At 30.9% G+C, this 19,481-nt stretch overlaps 2 protein-coding genes across 2 annotated transcripts in view; both read left to right on the forward strand.

The window, feature by feature from the left end:
* Positions 1 to 19,481, forward strand: part of LOC131842897 (zinc finger protein 479-like) — a 220,593-nt gene that overhangs the window by 152,099 nt on the left and 49,013 nt on the right. The window lies entirely within an intron of this gene.
* Positions 1,911 to 19,463, forward strand: LOC131842898 (uncharacterized). The gene is made up of 5 exons (XM_059191470.1): positions 1,911 to 2,177; positions 6,793 to 6,959; positions 12,748 to 12,853; positions 18,059 to 18,242; positions 19,352 to 19,463. The coding sequence occupies exons 2-5, from the start codon at positions 6,803 to 6,805 to the stop codon at positions 19,451 to 19,453; spliced, it is 549 nt and encodes a 182-aa protein (XP_059047453.1). The 5' UTR covers positions 1,911 to 2,177; positions 6,793 to 6,802; the 3' UTR covers positions 19,454 to 19,463.

A 19,481-nucleotide genomic window follows, 5' to 3' on the forward strand; every position in this document is an offset into this window, starting at 1 on the left:
ATGCGTTGTCGACTGAATATAATAATAGACTAACTTATTTATAAATATTTATTTACCGTATACTACCTCTAAAACTAAAAATAAGCACTTGACACATTTATTATTAATATCCACTTTATTGTGTTTGGCATTCATTCTTACCATATTTCGTTTCCAGGAAAAGCTTTATAACAAAATCAACGATGCGTTAAAACCAACTGGAAGGAACATTTTGGGTTCCAACGATATATTGAAAGTGACATATTTCTCTCGTTTGTGTAAATTATTGACATTACTTTCTGGTTTTATAAAATCCTTTTGTAGATGAAAATTACGTTTTCCTTGTTATTAATAATCAGAGTATTCTAAATTTATATTAATTTGTTTTTTAAATTCTATTTTTCTACAATATATTTCAATCTCTTGACAACCTTTCATCGGTATACTCTGTATTTATTTTTATAACCTACGTGAATATACTGAAACACCATATATGCACTTCACTCTTTATGTTGGTTAAAGTTTTAACAATAATTTACTTACATTTGAAAATCTAGTTAGATACGAATAATTTGTCGACAGTTTCTCATCATAGTTCTCGTATGTTTTCAAACATAGCTGGCGTATACATAATTCACTTATACACATGTAAAACTTAAGAAACTCGCATGCTAAACTTCTATTAGACTTGTTGTTATTCGTTGATATATCAGACATAGCATCTATGAATGATGAAGTTAGTGAAGAATTAATTAAGGTTCGAAGTTTAGAAACATTAAATCATTCATTTTGTATTTTAGTACGAAATGAATGATTGAATGTTTTTTTGCTTCATTCTAATTATCAGGATCAATGCATTGAGGCAGTTAAGCTATTTCATAGACTAGTTCTTTTTTTAATAAATATAAGTTAAGTACACTGTATATTTACGTAACATAACACATATCTACAATAAAAAGTGTTTTCTTATTAAATAATATTAAAAATTCTTTTTAGATGTTTAATATACTTAAATGGGTTTTAACACGAATAATTTTATGGTAAATAATAGTATTTATCTCTCTCGACGTTTCGACTAGGTTGTACTAGCCGTGATCATGAGCTGACAGCCTCTCTCTTTAGAATGGCTCTTTTTAGAATTTTTATATGTTTGTTTATATAACTAAATCTCTGAAGTTGCTTAACTGATTTGAATGGCATTTTTCAGTGATATAGTGTATGCATTTAGTGTTTGTTACATTCTATTTATTGTTACATAATAAAGTTAATCTAAGGTAATATCATTACGAATAAGTAGGTACCACGTGTTCTAACACGTGGATACAGGAGACATCAAAGTTGCGGACACGCCGACACAAAATAAACTTGTATTCTTTCAAAATATGTATTCTCCCAGTAATGTTATAAGAATAATATTGAAAATCTATAAAATATAATCTAATTTCTTACGATACAATAAAATTGGTACCAGTACCAATTTACTGGATCTCCACCGCTAGCAATTTATCATTCATTTCGCAAATATTTTGAGGAAAATAACGTTGACTAATTGCCACGGAATCCATTATACTCCTCGATTACAGCGTTCACTTGACAGTCTCGTTAACTGAACGAAAGAGGTATCAAACAGTCTTGTGAAAATGATTTTAACAAATTTATTACAGTGAAATAATTTCTTTTATTCTAATAAAGACAAAATATAAAATTCAACGTGCTAAAGGAGATGTGAATTAGCACTCACTACAAAGTCGTGATTGTGAGTTTACTCGAGAAGGGGTTGAATTGAAACGGCTTGGAGTGACCAAGTTAATGAAGCGGCGACCGGGTCGTTGGTTGGAATGCAACGGTTGCCTCCAAAATGTTTCAGACGTTTCAGTTTCAGCTGAGACTAAGCTCCGGACCTCAGTGTACCGACGGGAGAGCTACGGGACGCCCGTTCGTTGCAATAAATTCCCGATTTGCCCCATTTTCCTCGCGTGTCGGTAAAAATATAAAACCTTAGTACAGGTTGATATTTCCTTCGAATATATTCCTTTCTTCTTAATTATATTTAATAAATTATGTAATTAATAACTGTGTACTACAAAAATGCATACAACGCGCTGCATTTGTGACACCGAAATGATACAAAGCATTTATGTTCAAGCTAAGTGAAGCCGCATTATAACGAACGCTCAATCTTATTAATTTTGTTCCATGTAAGTATTAGCATAAAGTTTTAGCGACTTAAAACTTGTGTCGGATAAAGAAGTTTCTTAATTAACTTCGTGCCCGAGGTTCAACTGTTTTATAACTATGAAAATAATATAAAAAATGCAATAATAATATACAACACTAGTGATTTTAACCGCTATTCAATATTTTAAAATACAGATATGGTCATACTTACTGAAAATTATTTATATAATGGAATGGATATAATAACTGAAAACGGTAGGAATTGTATTTGTATTGTACATTTATTATTATTTATTAATTTCAAATCTCAAATTTATAACAATAGGCAAAATAGATAAATTTATAAAATAGTGATGAATATAATTTAATAAATTATTAATAAGGTTATGTAGGAAAATTAAGGATGCCTTCATTTCCAAAGTACCTTCCACGTATAATATTTACTGGACATCATACATTTGGTTGACCCATTAGAACCCAGAGGTTGACAAACAAACGAAAAACTGATTTGCATATTTTTAATTCTGTACATGTATATTTCAACAAATACAAAGAAATTATTATTATATAGTATAAAACCAAGTGGCTATCGCTGTCTATCCCTATGTATGCTTAAATCTTTAAAACTAGGCAACGGATTTTGAAGCAGTTTTTTTTAATAGATAGAATGATTCTAGAAGAAGGTTTATGCAGGTATATAATACTTGAACTCCTGTGAGAAGCCGAGGCGAGTAGCTGGTACATATATAATAAAGCACATTATACAGTGCATTCTTTTTTTATTTCTAATATTTATTTAAGAATTTAACATTTAAATGCACAATAATATGAATGCTATTTACAGTACGCCACAGCATTTAATTTCCGTTTTATGGTGGCTTTATTCCTGTGTACCTAAGTAAGGTAATTCTGGCAGTTGTAAATTAAAACGTTAAAATGGTTTACATAACCGACAACGGTGAACTTAAACGGCAGGAGTAAAATACGCAGCTATATATATTTATAAAGATTCAAGTATATACTATAATAATATGAGAAAATCTATAGAAATCATTACATAGTATAGAAATAATTACATAAAATAAAGCCGCTGTAGCTGTCTGTCCGTCCTTATGTATGCTTAAATCTTTAAAACTACGCAACGGATTTTGAAGCGCTTTTTTTTAATAAATAGAATGATTCAAGAGGAAGGTTTCTATATACAAGTATAATATGTAACCGTCTAAACCGGGGCCGAGTAGCTAGTACTTAATAGTACGCCACAGCATTTAAAATTCTTTTTACTCACATTTATTAAATTAATTTGAGTAAGAGATACTTGGCATTTATCCTGTAGACCTAAGTAAAGCTTGCTAAAGCTTTATGTTATGGGTTGATACAAAAACGTAGATACATTTTTCTTTTTGTACATACAATTACATACATATTATAGATAGAAAACAAACGATACAAACAATCATACTCATGAATAAATATTTGTGTTTACATCGAACCGAACTAACGGTGAACGGTGTGCTAAACGAAGTCGTCTATTTTTGGATGTAAAAAGCGGTAGTCTGCTGTTGTTTGAAATACTCGTCTTGCCTATTTGTCCCGTGTATATATATTTAAATATACAAAAGCCATAACTAACCTGAAGTATATACTATAATACACAAAAATGATTTTTAAAATCTACATAATAATCTTAGTATATATATAGTATAGAAAATCTTTTATAATTCACACAAAATAAAGCCGCTGTAGCTGTCTGTCTTATTAAGAATTTTACATTTAGTTCTTATTTCTTATTTCTTTCTTATTCATACCAATATAAAAAAATGGGATTTTATAATATCTTATCTGCGTAGGTATAACTCTAAAATTACTGTCTGTGAAGTTATTCCTAAAGTCAAAGTTAATTTACTCGTTTAGTATTTATTACCTACAATATATTTTTATATTATTTTTAACCATTTATTTATTACCCCCTATTTCAGCTAACAGCTTCAGTCAAGACAACGGGAAACAAACTCGGCTATTATGATCTTTTCTTTTGCAAAAATAAAATTATATTAATCCAACCATTTGCATTTCTATTCATACTCGAGAATATATAATTTCTACGATAATCACGGCGCCGCCGCCGTGTTAGACACATGGGGCGTCCTTATTATTCATATTCCAACGTCACATCGGAACGTGAATGCTGGAATTATATACTCCGCGTTACTTACATTTAACGAACATTAGGAATTATGACCGGTTAACAAACGGTCACAATAGGAAACGTATAAATCAGTATATAAACTTCCTTCGCATACAAATCCCACTTGATCGTTGGCCTGGAGAGAACAACAGAACGCACTCGAGGTCGCAAAAGTTTTCTCCATAAATAACTATACAAATATATTTACAACACTACTCGAACGAATTTACTGAGCACGAGTTGTGTTTAAGTCCCTTTTTCATTATTCAAATGCAGAAGTTTTCTATGAATAACTTTCCTAACTAGAATATTGAAAACTAGGCAACGTTTATGATGCTATTTATGAAATTGCATAATATTCTGTTTTACATCGCTAAAGTGATCATATTGCATCTTACTTTGAAAAGGAGGATATAATATAAAGCAGCGTAAATTTCTTATTTACGCCGTATCTTTCTATCCTCCTTATCCTTTCTTAGCACAAAAATATTATACATCTATTACTAGTGTTATATCTTTTAGTCTAGTTGTCGTAGTAGAATAAATTTATAAGTAAAGAAATACTTCTTAATTATATCGCTTAAAAAATTAATTTAAAAAATAATACGGAATTTCTGAATTATGAATATTGACATTAACTCTTTCCTAATAATTAACATTATAATGCATGAGCTCATCAATAACAAGAATTTTTAACCTCCAAAGAGAAATGTTAGATATAATTTATAAATTACAGATATTATTACTTTTTAAGTTGGTCAGAGTCGTACTTAATATTGAATATTAGCATTTTCACATAATGAGTAATAATATATTAACGTAACAAGTAAAATAATTGGCAACAACGCTTTCCTACTAATGTAATATTATCTTATCTATACTTCTGCTAATACTCTAAAGTACTTCCACTATTTTACAAAACTGTATTTGAATGAAAAACGACAGTAGTGCCTATTAATTGAAATTAATATATCAATATCTTTCTGTACATACCTCATATTATTTAACCACACAGAGATGTAAGAATGCCTACTTATGAATGAAAACAAACAGACAGACATTAACAAAAATTGTAAAGAGAAAAATAAAATGTTACTCTTTATTACATTTGCCAAAAAAGTGTATCCAACCATTTCAGAGATTAGCCGGAACAAACAGACAGACAAACAAAAATTGTAAAAATGTTATTTTGGTGTATATACCGTATTTTTATTCATATGCATGTAGTAAAAAACGGTTATTTCAATATTATAAACAGACACTCCAATTTTATATATAAATGACACAATCGTTTTATGTCTACAGTACATTACAGAGTAGGTATACACCGAAATAGACGCCTAGATTCACTAAAAATATATTTACCTTAGCCAAATATCGTTTTCAAAAGGAAAATTTACAGTATAAGCAACACAGAACGTGTTCTTTGATAGGCAACACCGCCAAACGATCTTATCCACGTGTCATATGAAGTTTACGATCAGACGTTTCACTTCAATTCGAGAACATAAAGTTAGTAAAAATAAAATCGGGTTAAGCTTCGAATGTTTTGACGTATCAATATATGTTTTCTGATTTACGAGATTGCCTTACTTACTTTTATATTTTAGTATTTCACAGCCGAAAACAAAATTTTTATTAAGAGCTAGATACAAGCAATGGTAAAATTGGCACACAAGCTGACGGCCGTTTTATCAAAGGAAACTGTCCACCGCCACCTTTATGAAATAATAATCTAGATATGACTAAGTAGCGCCGCCCATGTTACCCCTCATATATTACGACAACAACCCTAAAGGATGGCACACCTTTGACATGAAATAGAAATCAAATATTACCATTTACTATTATTCTTTATAGCATTTAGTCTTTAAGCACTTCTGAATAATTTCCCCTAGGAAATAAATCACTTAAAAATATAGTTTTTTGTATATATTCGCATACATAAAGCCCATAACTTTTAAGCTATTTTTCCCCGTAGTGCTTATAGCTATTCTACAGTAAAGATTTTTAACCTTGTCGGACACATCGTTTTTAGTAAGTACAATGATAAAGAAGCTATTTACATGAGGGAAAAAGAGAAACATCGCCTATTGAACAACACTACAAATATCAGATAGTAGATATAACAAAATACCATTAGAAACTACTGGCATATGGTCATTTAAAATTAAGTTTCTTACTCAAGGCTATAAAAATATGGATAAAATTATGCAAACACTGATTCACCAATCTAAAATGGCATATTTCTAAGTAGTACTTCAGTATAATAAGGTTGTGATTTATTGATTGAATAGCTTTGAATAATAAAAAGGAAGATCTCTTATATTAAACAATGACGTATATTTTAACTTAGAATATAAAATTTTAGGTTATATTTGAATAATTAAGGTTAGTTTATAAAAAAGAGCATTCAATATTTTAAGGTAAATATGATTTTCTTAAAGATTGAGCAACATGACAAGAACTACCACGACAGATCCGCTACAGTTATTGCAAAGGTTCGGTGGTTCGACCACACCAGCAACAACCACCAGCACCACATCGAACGGGGTCACCAAATCTAGTGCCAATGGCAGCAAGCGGCCAACGCCTATCATGATATACCCCACAGGTGAGATTTTAAAATTTAGTACAATTTATATCTATTATCTAATCCTGGCTACCTCTACCGCTAGCATGTGTGTGGATATCCGACGTCATTTGTGTGGATATGTAAACTAATAAATAAAAGCCAGCAAGTTGCAATCGCTTCGTTCACTCAGTTTATTTACTTTTTTACAGTACTAAAATAAATTGTCCAAAATTTACATTTTTTCCTGTTTTTATTAAGCTGCTCTTTGAAATTATGCTTGATTTAATGCTCAAAAAAATTCTAAGAGCCCTTATTAAAAAAACACAGGAACAGGATCTATGCCATACTTCTAAGGTTATTCGGCAATTTATAAAATTATTCACCTGTATTACATGCTTTTTGAACTATCCCAACAAAAATTGACATTCAAATTAAAAGTAATAGTATTATCGTTAAAGGAGGAATCATCAAAACAATACATACAGACAATATTTACAATAGAGGTCCTTCTTTTTTTAATTCGATACATAAATCTGAACGGAATAACAAAGAATCAACATCGAATGTATTTCGTTAGTAATAACTGGTATCTGGTTAATTAATGAAAGTGACGTTGATGCAATCCATTGAAACTACAAACCATGTATTGATATATATAAACTAGCTAAATATATTACAAGGGCATTACATTTTTGGGCGCATGTTGTAAAACATAATATTATGTTAATCAAAAAGTTTTGTAAACAATATTAATCAGAGAGCACATTGCGTCAGACATAGGTATGTTAGACAGTTAGTTAACCTAACTACTTATTGACGTTAGGTAAATAAATAGCATAATTAACTGGTTAGGATTTATATAAATGATAACTGAGATTTATCAAAAAATATTTATCTTCATATACATTTTTAGTATTTGATCTTCAAGAAAAATCCTTCAGTTGTTTAATAGTGAGCATATATGCTATAGCATTAGCAAGTAATTCTGATTACAACATATTTAATTTTAAAAGAAGATGACTGTTAGTAATGGGGACAACAGGTTAATGAAATCCGTGTGATATTCAGTTTTTCATACCCAATAAAATCGAAATATATTTAATATTCATGTAGCCGTTGCCAGACTTTTATTCCTTCTATTACAGACTCTTACGCTATGTCAACTCTACTGTCAGTTCAGAGTGCTTTCGAGAAGAACTGACAAGAAACTCAGCTTTTATTCTTTTCAAATGAGCTTGTACATATTTACAAAAATACAGATTCATTTTTAAATTCAATTAGTGAGAGTAGAGTGATCATCAGCAAATGCAGCATGCAGCATTTATCAAAAGGAAATAGTCTAATCAGTGGCCGTAACCCGAACAGACCAGTCCCCACAACATCCGTTCGCGAGTATGACGGATGAGCCAGTCATCATTGAGGTCAACCATATTAGATTAGCTTATTGATCCGGCCCACTATGCTGCCACAATTTTTTACTTTATAGCAAGCATGACTGTTTCAATTTACTCTACTACGTCTTTCATTGCATTTGGAGTATAGGCTGTATCAATCACAGTATTTACCCAGTACAAGACTTAATTTACAGCATTTAAATTACAATATGTCATTGATCAATTTGTAAACAGTAACTCTATTATAATCAAATATTAAACGTTAATAAATATGTTAATAAGTAAATTATATAGGTCACAACAAAAGTTAAAATTGTAATTTAGTCCACGTATTGTTGTCATTTTGGTAATCGTTTATTTTAAATAAGCTTTTACGCAAAGTGTTATTTTTACATATGTAATTTCCCTTCATTTATATTCAAAACGTTATCTGGCAATTTATTTATTATAAAAACGTATAATGTACCTTGAAAGATCTTTAATTTGTTTTTATTTCTACTTCAGTTATTATTATTATTAACTTTGATTATTGTTTATATTTTTTAAAAGAGTTTTTAGTAACAAATTCTAGGTGGACACGAAAGTCCTCAAAGCCTTAGCGTGTCAAGTCATAATTCTGACTGACTTTTCAGTGATGATAATTGATAAACCTAATTAATCCTAGAGATAACATAGATTAGATCTCTAGGATTAATTAGGTTTATTAACGTAGGCTTACCTACTAGTAGGCTTGCCCCCTGCCAATTTGAATTCAAATATATCCTGCTGTCACTGGCAACTTTTGTGCTCACCATGATGTCTTTGACTAACCCCACCACATAAGGCTAGAAGTTTATATTAATTAAACTCATTTGTTTATAATTTCAAAATTTTTTATTTTAAATATTGATATGTAATATAAAACATAATTAATACAGTATTATTCAAATGAATGAATACATTTTGGTATAAAACATTTTTATCTAGCTTAGTAGATGTCTTGCTTATAGGATCAGCACAATGATCGCGAACAAACCACTTACGGTTATCAACATAAAAGATATTACTTCAAAATTATTGTTTCAAAAGGTTTCTTTCTTTAGAGGATTTTATTTACCTTTGAAAGTGTCGATTTAAACTTACCGTAAACGTGTATAGTATTATATAATATTACGCAAATAACTGTATAATTCCTTCACTACTTTAACAGAAAGACATAAGCTCCTGTGCATATCAGTTAACCGAAGTATTCAGGCCGTACGACGAAATTGCAGGCAGCAGCTAAAGCTAAAACCATATTATATTATCTATGCTAAAACTAAAGCTAAACTATATTCAAGCCCCTAACTTTGGCATATATCTATAATAAAATTTTAAAACATAACTAAGACCAAAGATGTACTATATCTATATACTTTATATGTTAATGCAATTACAATCGAGCTGATGGCCCACGTGATTATAAGTTGTAACTGTCGACTCGTACATGAAAAACATTACTGATATCACGTTATCATATACCGCCCTTAATTCCTCTCATGCGTTGATATTACGGAGAACTAAGATGTCATGCCTCTTATCCTGTACTTTTACTAACTTGTCTCAACTTTCAACCAAGATAAGTTGCGTGACTGCTGAAATAGGTTAACCCATATATCTTTTTATAAAGTTTACCTTAGTAAATTAATATCGACTAGATATTATAAGATATATCGCGTCGTTAAATATATAACTATATATATATATATGAACTACCATTAACTATGTTCACTTCACTGGGACAGAAAATAACGTTAATATTAATAATAACGTTTTATTGCTACGAGAATGTCATGATTATTTTAGCCATTAATGCGCTAAAAAGTTAACAAACAGACTTTCGCATTTATAATATTGTTTGGTAGTAGTATGTATAATTTGCCTGTCAGTATACTAGATGAATGCTTACGAGTAAATATTTTTTATACATATATACTTTATTAAGTAAATATATGTAGGTACACAAATTATCTTACGTCAGTAAATACAGATAATTAGGGATGTTAAAAAATATTCGATTATATAAAAAGTTTAGTAATTTAATAAAAAAAAACTGTAATCTATCATAATAATCCAATATTTCTATTAATTTAGAATAGAATTTCCATTGAAGTGATCCAAAAGAATAAATAAATCCATAGGCCGGACCATGAAAATTAGGGTCGTTAAAAAATAAACGTCTATGGAAAAATCAGTTCTTATTCAATAAATATCTATATTATATTTATTTATTATTCAATTCATAAATCGATTTTTGTACACAGGACGTCATATTCCTATTACGAATACTGTACAAAGCTCGGATGAAATGGTCACGTGTAACAGTTTCACAGAGTTTCAGTCATTTGTAAAGTTTGTTGCAAAGTAATCTGTGTTTTCGCACTCAGTAGGTACGTGACTAATGTCACGTAAATAAAACAAAATTGCAACTGCATATTACAGTGTCAAACATATAGGATCATAAGTATCGTACATTTTGGAGTCGTAAAGACAAGGAAGAGTAGAAAATTTATTCAGTAAATTAAACCTAATATGCAGAAGTTTTGTACAACTTTCTATAGCTTTGTAAGTTAATATTAGTAGCAATGTTGCTTGTTAATATTTTTTTACTGACATTATAAACGGGAAAGTTTGTGAATATGAATGGATAGATGAATGGATGTTTGTTATTCTTTCACATAAAACTACTAAACGGAATTGACTGTAATATAGCTTATACATCAGAATAACAATTAGATTATAAATTTCACGCGGATGAAAATACAGGCACAGCTACTATCCCATAGTTATGACATATAACAGTAAAGCATCCATTGTAAAGATTCAATCTAACAAACATCTCTATTATAATATTACAAGCTCAATAAATAATGTTAAAACTGAAACAGTATTTTTACCATGCTTATATTTAGTGGTTACATTGGATGGCTATCACGATATTACTTATGTACCTACTTGTAGGAACCATACGGGCCTTGATTGTACCCGTATTCTATATACCTGATACCTATAGCCTGAAGGGTAAAAAGTATTGGGAAGTTTCAGAAATGATAAGCCGATGCAGCAGTACTTGATTTTTATTCCTTTTTCAAATTACACTCCACATAAATTGCGTCGCTATATTCCACCTATGATCGTCTTGGTTGCCGCAGACAGAAAGAAGGTTTCAACTCAAACGTTTGATTTGAAATCTTGAGCCTTGTTCCCTACCTTTTTATGTCCATTGGTCATCAACCACCAACATCACGTGAGTGACTATGGTTCTAAATTTGAAATGTAAGTAAGAAATTAGTCAACTGAGTGTTCTTTATGTATTGAAGCTAACAAATGCTAGTACCTAGGCGTAACAGCATAGTTTAAAGAAGTGGCAATAATATATGCAAAATATATCATGTGCATTGCAATAGGTGACTTTTATAGCGTTGCCAGCTCATGTAGTATAGGGACATAAAATGTTTAATTTGCTGTGCTTGCAGTTTGGTAGCCATTACTTGTAGTAAAAAAACGTGCATACCACTGTATTTCCAGATAGCGTAAACATTGCATTGTAATTGCGAATGTTCCCGTTAAACTGAATTTGTCCGACCAAATTTGAATTCAACGTAGCAGAGCCAAATGAACTAAAGCTATCCTTAAAGTTAACTGGGTTTGTTTATGGTGTATACAAGAGAGAGAATAAGAGATATGGTGTATACCGGAGTTACCAATACAAGTGTGTATTTAATTAACATAGCAACCAAATAATATATGTAGTTGTATTTAAATAGATTTCCAGTTATGCCACATTGAATGAGTATGTATGACACATGCAAATCTAATACAATACAAAATTATGCGTAACCGTAAGCGATATGGAGCTAATCTAATAATAACAGTGACGATCGCCTTCCCCTTTGTGTTCCCAGCCATAGATAGTAACTTTATGATGACCAGCGACTAGATTCTGATAATTAAAATCCGTAGATATTCGTGTGAATTGTAGTATTGAATTAGGTCTATAATAATGCAGCACATACTGTAATATATTTAAAGTATTATATATTATTCTAGATATATGTTTTAAGTATTCTTAAATATTATGGCTTATACACATATAAGTTAATTTTGTAAAAAACCAATTTTTAGACCAGCTATTTACATGGTTTTCATACACCGCTATATAGTCCACATCATGGGTAAATATTACAATTTATTTAACCACGTAATAAGAGATATGACATATATACATACACAATATATATATATATATATATATATGTTTTCTAAGACCCAAACCAATACTAACAATCATACACATGACTACAAATGTTTGTACCATACGATAAATCGAACCCACGACCATATGAAATAAGGCGGTAGTAATAAAGTAGTTAGAAAGTGGTGACTCAGTATAGTAATAATATGATTTATTTCAGTGACCCCGGAATCGATAGTGGTACCAATAGTGTCCTGTATATTCGGGTTCCCGCTGCTTGCACTGACCGTAATATGCTGCCTCAGGCGGCGTGCCAAACTAGCCAGGTAACCTAGAGTATAGACTATGTTAATCATCCTAACTGTTAATTAAGCTACAAATTCTAGTGATGCTTAAATTCAAATATTAATCGATTCTAATAAAAATCGGTTTTGTTAAATTCCATAAAATCAATTATTTAATAATAATCTCTCTTTTTTTCGATTGTGGAATAAATATATTATAAATCAATTTCCATTTAATAGATTTTTATGCTTATACATAATATAATTTATTATATGTAGGCTGTCACATTCCTAACAAGTTCTGTATAAAATTGCATACTGTTTGAAACTTGCACTTTAAAACATTTAACATGCAATATTTCGGAAAATCACGAATGTCAAATATTTTAGATATTTGAAACTTTTACTAGTAAACCAATATAAGCTTGTTTAATTAAATTTGTTTAAGTTATGTTAGATGGAAATAGAATCAATCGTTTCCACATTTCTATTTCCATTGCCCTTGAATACCGCGTGGTACACATCTTTCGTAACAACCATCGGCTACAATATTTATTATAGCAAAATATTTCGCAAAATGATTACTCATTCGTGTATAGTTTTCATCCATCGCATTTTAAATGCAATGTTATTTACACTAAACTTGATGTTTTTAACTGTTTCGTTTTGACAAAATTACAAATGGCTATTACAATAGTTTGCTTTACTATAATAATGGAACTGCAAGAGAATGAGTTAGAAAATGCTAAAGTAAGCCTCGTTAAATCGAATTGTCACATGTCGGTCCAAAAAATACCCTATCTTGTGAATTTGATCACACTGCGACATTTGGAACGCTTATCGTGAAACCATTTACACGTTTACATCGGCCACATACAAAAATAGATCGTACCCAGTTTATTGTAGGGTATGTGTAGGTATCAGAATCACGTCGGGTCCGGCCGCTCTGTCAACTTGAGTCCACATTTTCCACGCAAATTAAATGTTACACTTCCAACGTTCCCTTCGGGATTTCGCAAATGTTTTATAACAGAATTGTCTTATTTTTTATACTTAGTATAATATCATCGTTTAAATTATTACATATAAAATACATTGCCTACTTAATGTTTATGCATATTTATCGTGATGATAACCAACACTGTTGAGCACCAGTCTCTCAGAATATGATGTTATATCTACAATTACCGTGCTGGCTAACTTATAGTATCATCAAATTCACTGTTACAACGCCCTTGAAATGAAAACTAATGTTAATAAATCACATTTTTTCTTCATTAGATAACCTATCGAAAGAATAAGAATATAAGGAAAAATATATAAGATAATAAGGAAAGTTTATATTCAAATATTAAATATATAAAAATATTGTTTATTGTTTTGGGTTTTAGTGGTGGCAAAATTCCTTTGCATAAATAAAACCTTATTCGATTTTCAATAGTTAAACTCTTGTAATACTTCTTTTGCATACATATTACTTAATTAAGAAGAAATATGTTCTATTTTTATAGGCGTATTTAAACCCAACTACCTAGTAACCGAGAAAAAATTGTGACTGTAATATCAATAGATTTGTACGTCCTTGTACGAAATAGGTATCCATCAAAGACACGTACATATGTACAGTACATAGCCGATGTGCGTGAACAGAATCCAATTAATTTCTACCATCGTATTGCAATTCACGGCTGTTGAGCTTCCATCATACAAATCAAACCGTCGCGTCGGTCGCTCGCTATAATAATGGAAGGCATTTAGATGACCACGACTGTGAAACGAGAAATGGTGGTCGATCATTAGATGTATGTGTGTGTCTCAACCTACCTATTAATATAGTATTAATCTAGTTCAGCCTAACGATTAATCACTGACATGTAATTGACGATTTGATATTTGATAAATACACATAGATAGAGATGTAATTAAACATATATTTTCATTACACACACATTTTGATCATAGGTACATTCATAAACCTAATAATCTTATATATTAAAAACGAAAAACCTAACATACTGACTCTTGACTAGGATGCATTTGTATGTTAGAAATACATTCTGGAAATTAGGTATGAATTAATTTTTCGTAGGAATAACCCTATTGGGGTAAAACAGAGTTCCTAGTTTGTGTAGTGAGACAATATTATGTAATAGTTTTTCCGAGTTAAGTTCCGAGCACTTCTAACAACAAATAAATATCTACATACCATCAACCCCTTAGGAGTGGCAGCAGTGATGTACTCGATGTAAAGCCGCGGGGTAAAGCAAATTAATAAGTATTTGATATAGATATTTTAAATATATATTTACAAAAATGTGTAATTTTTAATGTGGTCATATAAAGTTATTACAAAATATATTTTGCAAAGTACCTCTATGTCCTAGAGAATACAAGAGCATATTACTATACTATTATAAGAGCAAACAATACATCAGTTAAAATTGGTAAATTTTTAGTTGGTAACTTCTTCATTAGTTGATATTTAATATATACCTACATTTAATGTCACGTCACTACTATATGATCACTTTATATATATTTACTTATAGATATCTTAAGTGGTTATCCATTAAAACTACATATTTATTGCATTGAATGTTTCACTTAACTAAACCGAAATTATTAATTAGAGGAAACCATTATTGCAATGGTACCTACAATTAACACAAATACATGTTACCTGTGAATAATGGAGCTCTGGGAACGCACATATTTTATGTATATTAAGTTTGTGTTTGGTTTCTAAAGTAGGATAAGTGTGTAAATAAACACTCACTATTGCAACTTGCGCATACTACTACATAATAAGGTCAATAGTCTGCGTTCTTAGTCGTACTACTGAATTGTAATAGCACCCTGTAATCGTTCAGACTTGTACTTTTGCGCATTGATATCGACTGCTTATGCTGTTATTTCTTCATCTTCTTATCCAGTCATATATATTTCAGCAATAACATTAATTGGACTACCTACTTATAAGCATTTTAATTATGTACCCATATATAATATACCATATATATGAGTCTATTTTTTTCAGCTAAATTATGTCTAATTATACGATAAAATAAATATTAACATTAAACTTCTTTAAGATCTGTTTAGCTATTTGATCTTAAAAATATGGTTAAGAGACATGCACTCAAACTTTTGCATTTATAATTTTAGAATAGATAAATGTAACGTTGGTTTAATACGTTCTTTTTATACAAGGTATCTATTAAACAGGACAAAGGCTCTAGTCCTAATAGAATATGATAATAATCGCCTGTAAGTAAAGATGCTAGCAATAGCCATACACGTTACGAATTAAACTGGGCCCATAATATATACTCTTATTCTCGTTCCTTACCTCTACTGAATAATGCTGAGGCGTCTATTACGTCAGAGATTGATACGTTTAGGACAGAAGAAGTCGGTAAGTAGTGTCTCCTCGAGCTAGAGTGAGATACAATACTTTACTCTAACAGCATGTAATAATGTGACATAAATCGTAACGTCTCCTTAAGTACTTTTAGACCTTTCCTATATATTACTGATTGAATCTATGAGACATACATGGTATGTATAGTATAGTATGTATATATGGTATGTATAATATAGTATATGTATAGTACATGTTTAAAATAATTTATTCCAGATTGCAGTTTAAGCAATTGATAGAAAAGCGGTTGACTTTTGAAGCGGAACGGAACACTTTATAAATTCTTATAGCTTCATGCAATCATATAGTAAAACTTGAACTATTTGAAATTAGTATAAAATATATACACCTATTATGTACTATATACAGACAACATACCACTATTTAAAGCCTCTTAAAAAGCAGGCCTTTTACTAATGTATGACTCATAAGTAGGTACTTAAGTGGTTCAATTTACGTACAGACATCACAATTATAAAATGTTCTTAAGGGGGTCCCCCTTCATTTCGCAAAACCCTTCATAGCTTTTGATAAAGAAACTCATCAGTCATCTAAATATTTTTACAAGTGTGTTTTAATTTAAAATAATGTACGTATGTACCCATCCTTCGAAATATTGTTGATAAAGACATGTAGCTTAAACTTAATTTATTTTCTATTGTTTTGTATTTATCATCAGTCATCTAAATATTTTTACAAGGACACGATCACCTATGAAAATAATTGGTTATCAAACACATTTCATAGATATTTTTTGGGTAACAAACAAAAGTAACTTACGTTTAAAATAATGTACGTATGTACCATATTTATAATCCTTCGAAATATTCGGTTTGGTTTCATAAATATTGTAAGACTACTATACAGTTTAGAACAAACTACAGCTATGGCAGATATTTGTACAGTCCAAAATTGCGCGCATATGAAGTAGGATCACAAAGGATCTCTCATACAATACAGATTGGAATAAATTCCGTCGTTTTGTGAATCTAATATTAAAGGTTTTCTAAGATTTTTTTAATATAACAAAAAATAGTAAAAATAGTTTTTCTTTCGCTCCTAAACATCTTCATTCTGGTCCCGAAACCAGAACGTCCTGATGATTAAACGCAGGATGACTCAAGAGCTGAACAACTTTAAAAAGTTTCACGAGGAAGAGGAAGGAAACTCTATGGACCAGGCATCGCCGATTGAGAGTAAGTTGATATTTTAATAGTTTTTAACGGACTTGAAACTTTAAACGCGTTTTTCTCAAAACTGTGTTTTTCAAACTTTCCTCCATTGTATCTCAGAAACGGCTACCGAATTACTTGACCGAATTTACAGGGCACACTCAATATATGTAAACGCATGGAATGAACTATTATCAATCGAAAATTTTCAAAACTTCGATTTTTTTATAGCAAAAAACAAAAAAAAAAACGCCTAATTTGCAACTTTTATTTCAAATGTCTATCAAAAATCCAATTTTTTTTTTATATTCATTTGATTATAGGATTCCGTGCTTTTAAGACAAATTAAAATCCGTTTTTTTTTTTTATCATGTGGATCAGCCGGAATCGTGATATCTTTTTTTATTTCGCGCTGTAACTCTAGTTTGACTGAATATTTTTAGCTGAAATTTTATATTTAATCCAAATATGTGTTAATAAATGATAAAAAATTGAAGCTCTAAATATTTACTTTTTGTTTAATATTCCTGATTTAATATCAGGTCCGTCTTGATTTTATGTCGAAGTTTCGCATGAAAATTTGAGTGTAGAGGTAACAGTGGGGCTAGTAGGTATATAAAATGGTTTGTAAGTTAATATAATATATGTATTCAGGGAACGTGCCAGGCGTCGCAACTGCGAGTTGGATCGCGGCGAGCTGTCCGTCGTACGTCTGTCCCCCGTCAAAGCCAAGCCTCGGGCGGTCAGCTTGGTGCGTTCGCCGCGACCGCCGCCCACCCTAGAACTCGACACCGTGCTCGAAGAGAGATCTGACCCGGAGCAGACCACACTCTCACAAGTATATACTAATTGGATGAAGTTTAACACTTTCATATAATTATAAGTCTTAGTCCTTTTAACGTACATAACTCACCCCGTGCGTGAATCTTTTATATTGATATACATGTTACCAACATGCTCACAATAATGTATTACTTACCTTATATATGTTATAGATTTTTTTCCATAAGTAAGTAAGCAAAGCTTGTGTTATGGGTACTAGACAACTGATTGATTATGAGGTATTCTTGTACACATTTTTTTTCGTAAACACATACATAAAATACATAGAAAACGCCCAAACCGATTCAAATAAATATGCTCATGAATACAAATGTGAATCGTCCATGGGATCGAACCTACTACCATTGGAAGCAAAACATTGTGTTAAACCGCTAGACCACCGAGGTCGTATAGGATACTGTGTTGGTACTGTTTTGTAAACAAACAAATAACAGTAATACACATCAAATTTTGCTAATTCTCTTTGTTCTTTTTCCTATTTTCTGTTTTAATCCGACATTTCCACTAATAAATGTCACAGACTTCCATTGAAACGTGTTGTACAAGTACGACCGCAACTTACAAATCAGCCAAACGATCTACCTCTTTCTGCTTTCGATAGTTATTTCACCCGTTTCCAATTGTTCTCGTCGTAAAATAAAATTGAAAATCCAACCCAATCGCATTCAGTTGGAATTGACAAAATTATAAATTGCCTTCTATACATTTAATTCAAAGTAGTTATATTATACTCGTATATATACATGATTTTTGATTGATTCAAATAAGTTCTACATACACTTATTCCTTCATTCTTTCTGTATATACTAAGCATCCTGATCAATCACAGACTCTCTGATTCTTGACTTCGACATGGTCGCAGGTTCGATCCACATGTGAAACAAACTGTTGTATTCTTGAGACATAACAAACATAATGTTTGCTTTGTAAGTATATATATATGTATAATTCCATAAATACCTTTACTACCTGTGCTCTGCTTAGACCAGGACTGGATAGTGGTTCAAAGTTATTTCTTTATAATTAAATTAATCATGCCTTACTATAAATCAGGCGTATATATACCCACATTTTAGCTGATGGTGGATTATGGTTTGTGAACAGGTAGAAATTACTCCTGACCGAGAAGTGGGAGCCATTTTGTTCAGCGCGGTGGGCGCTGTCGGTACCGCCGCTGCAGCCGCGGGGTATGCTCGGGACAGCTAGCGACGCGGGTCCGCGCAGCTCGGGGCCC

The sequence above is a fragment of the Achroia grisella genome, unplaced genomic scaffold (assembly GCF_030625045.1).
Source record: "Achroia grisella isolate CSIRO2021 unplaced genomic scaffold, CSIRO_AGI_Agris_v1 utg2671, whole genome shotgun sequence".
NCBI lineage: Eukaryota > Metazoa > Arthropoda > Insecta > Lepidoptera > Pyralidae > Achroia > Achroia grisella.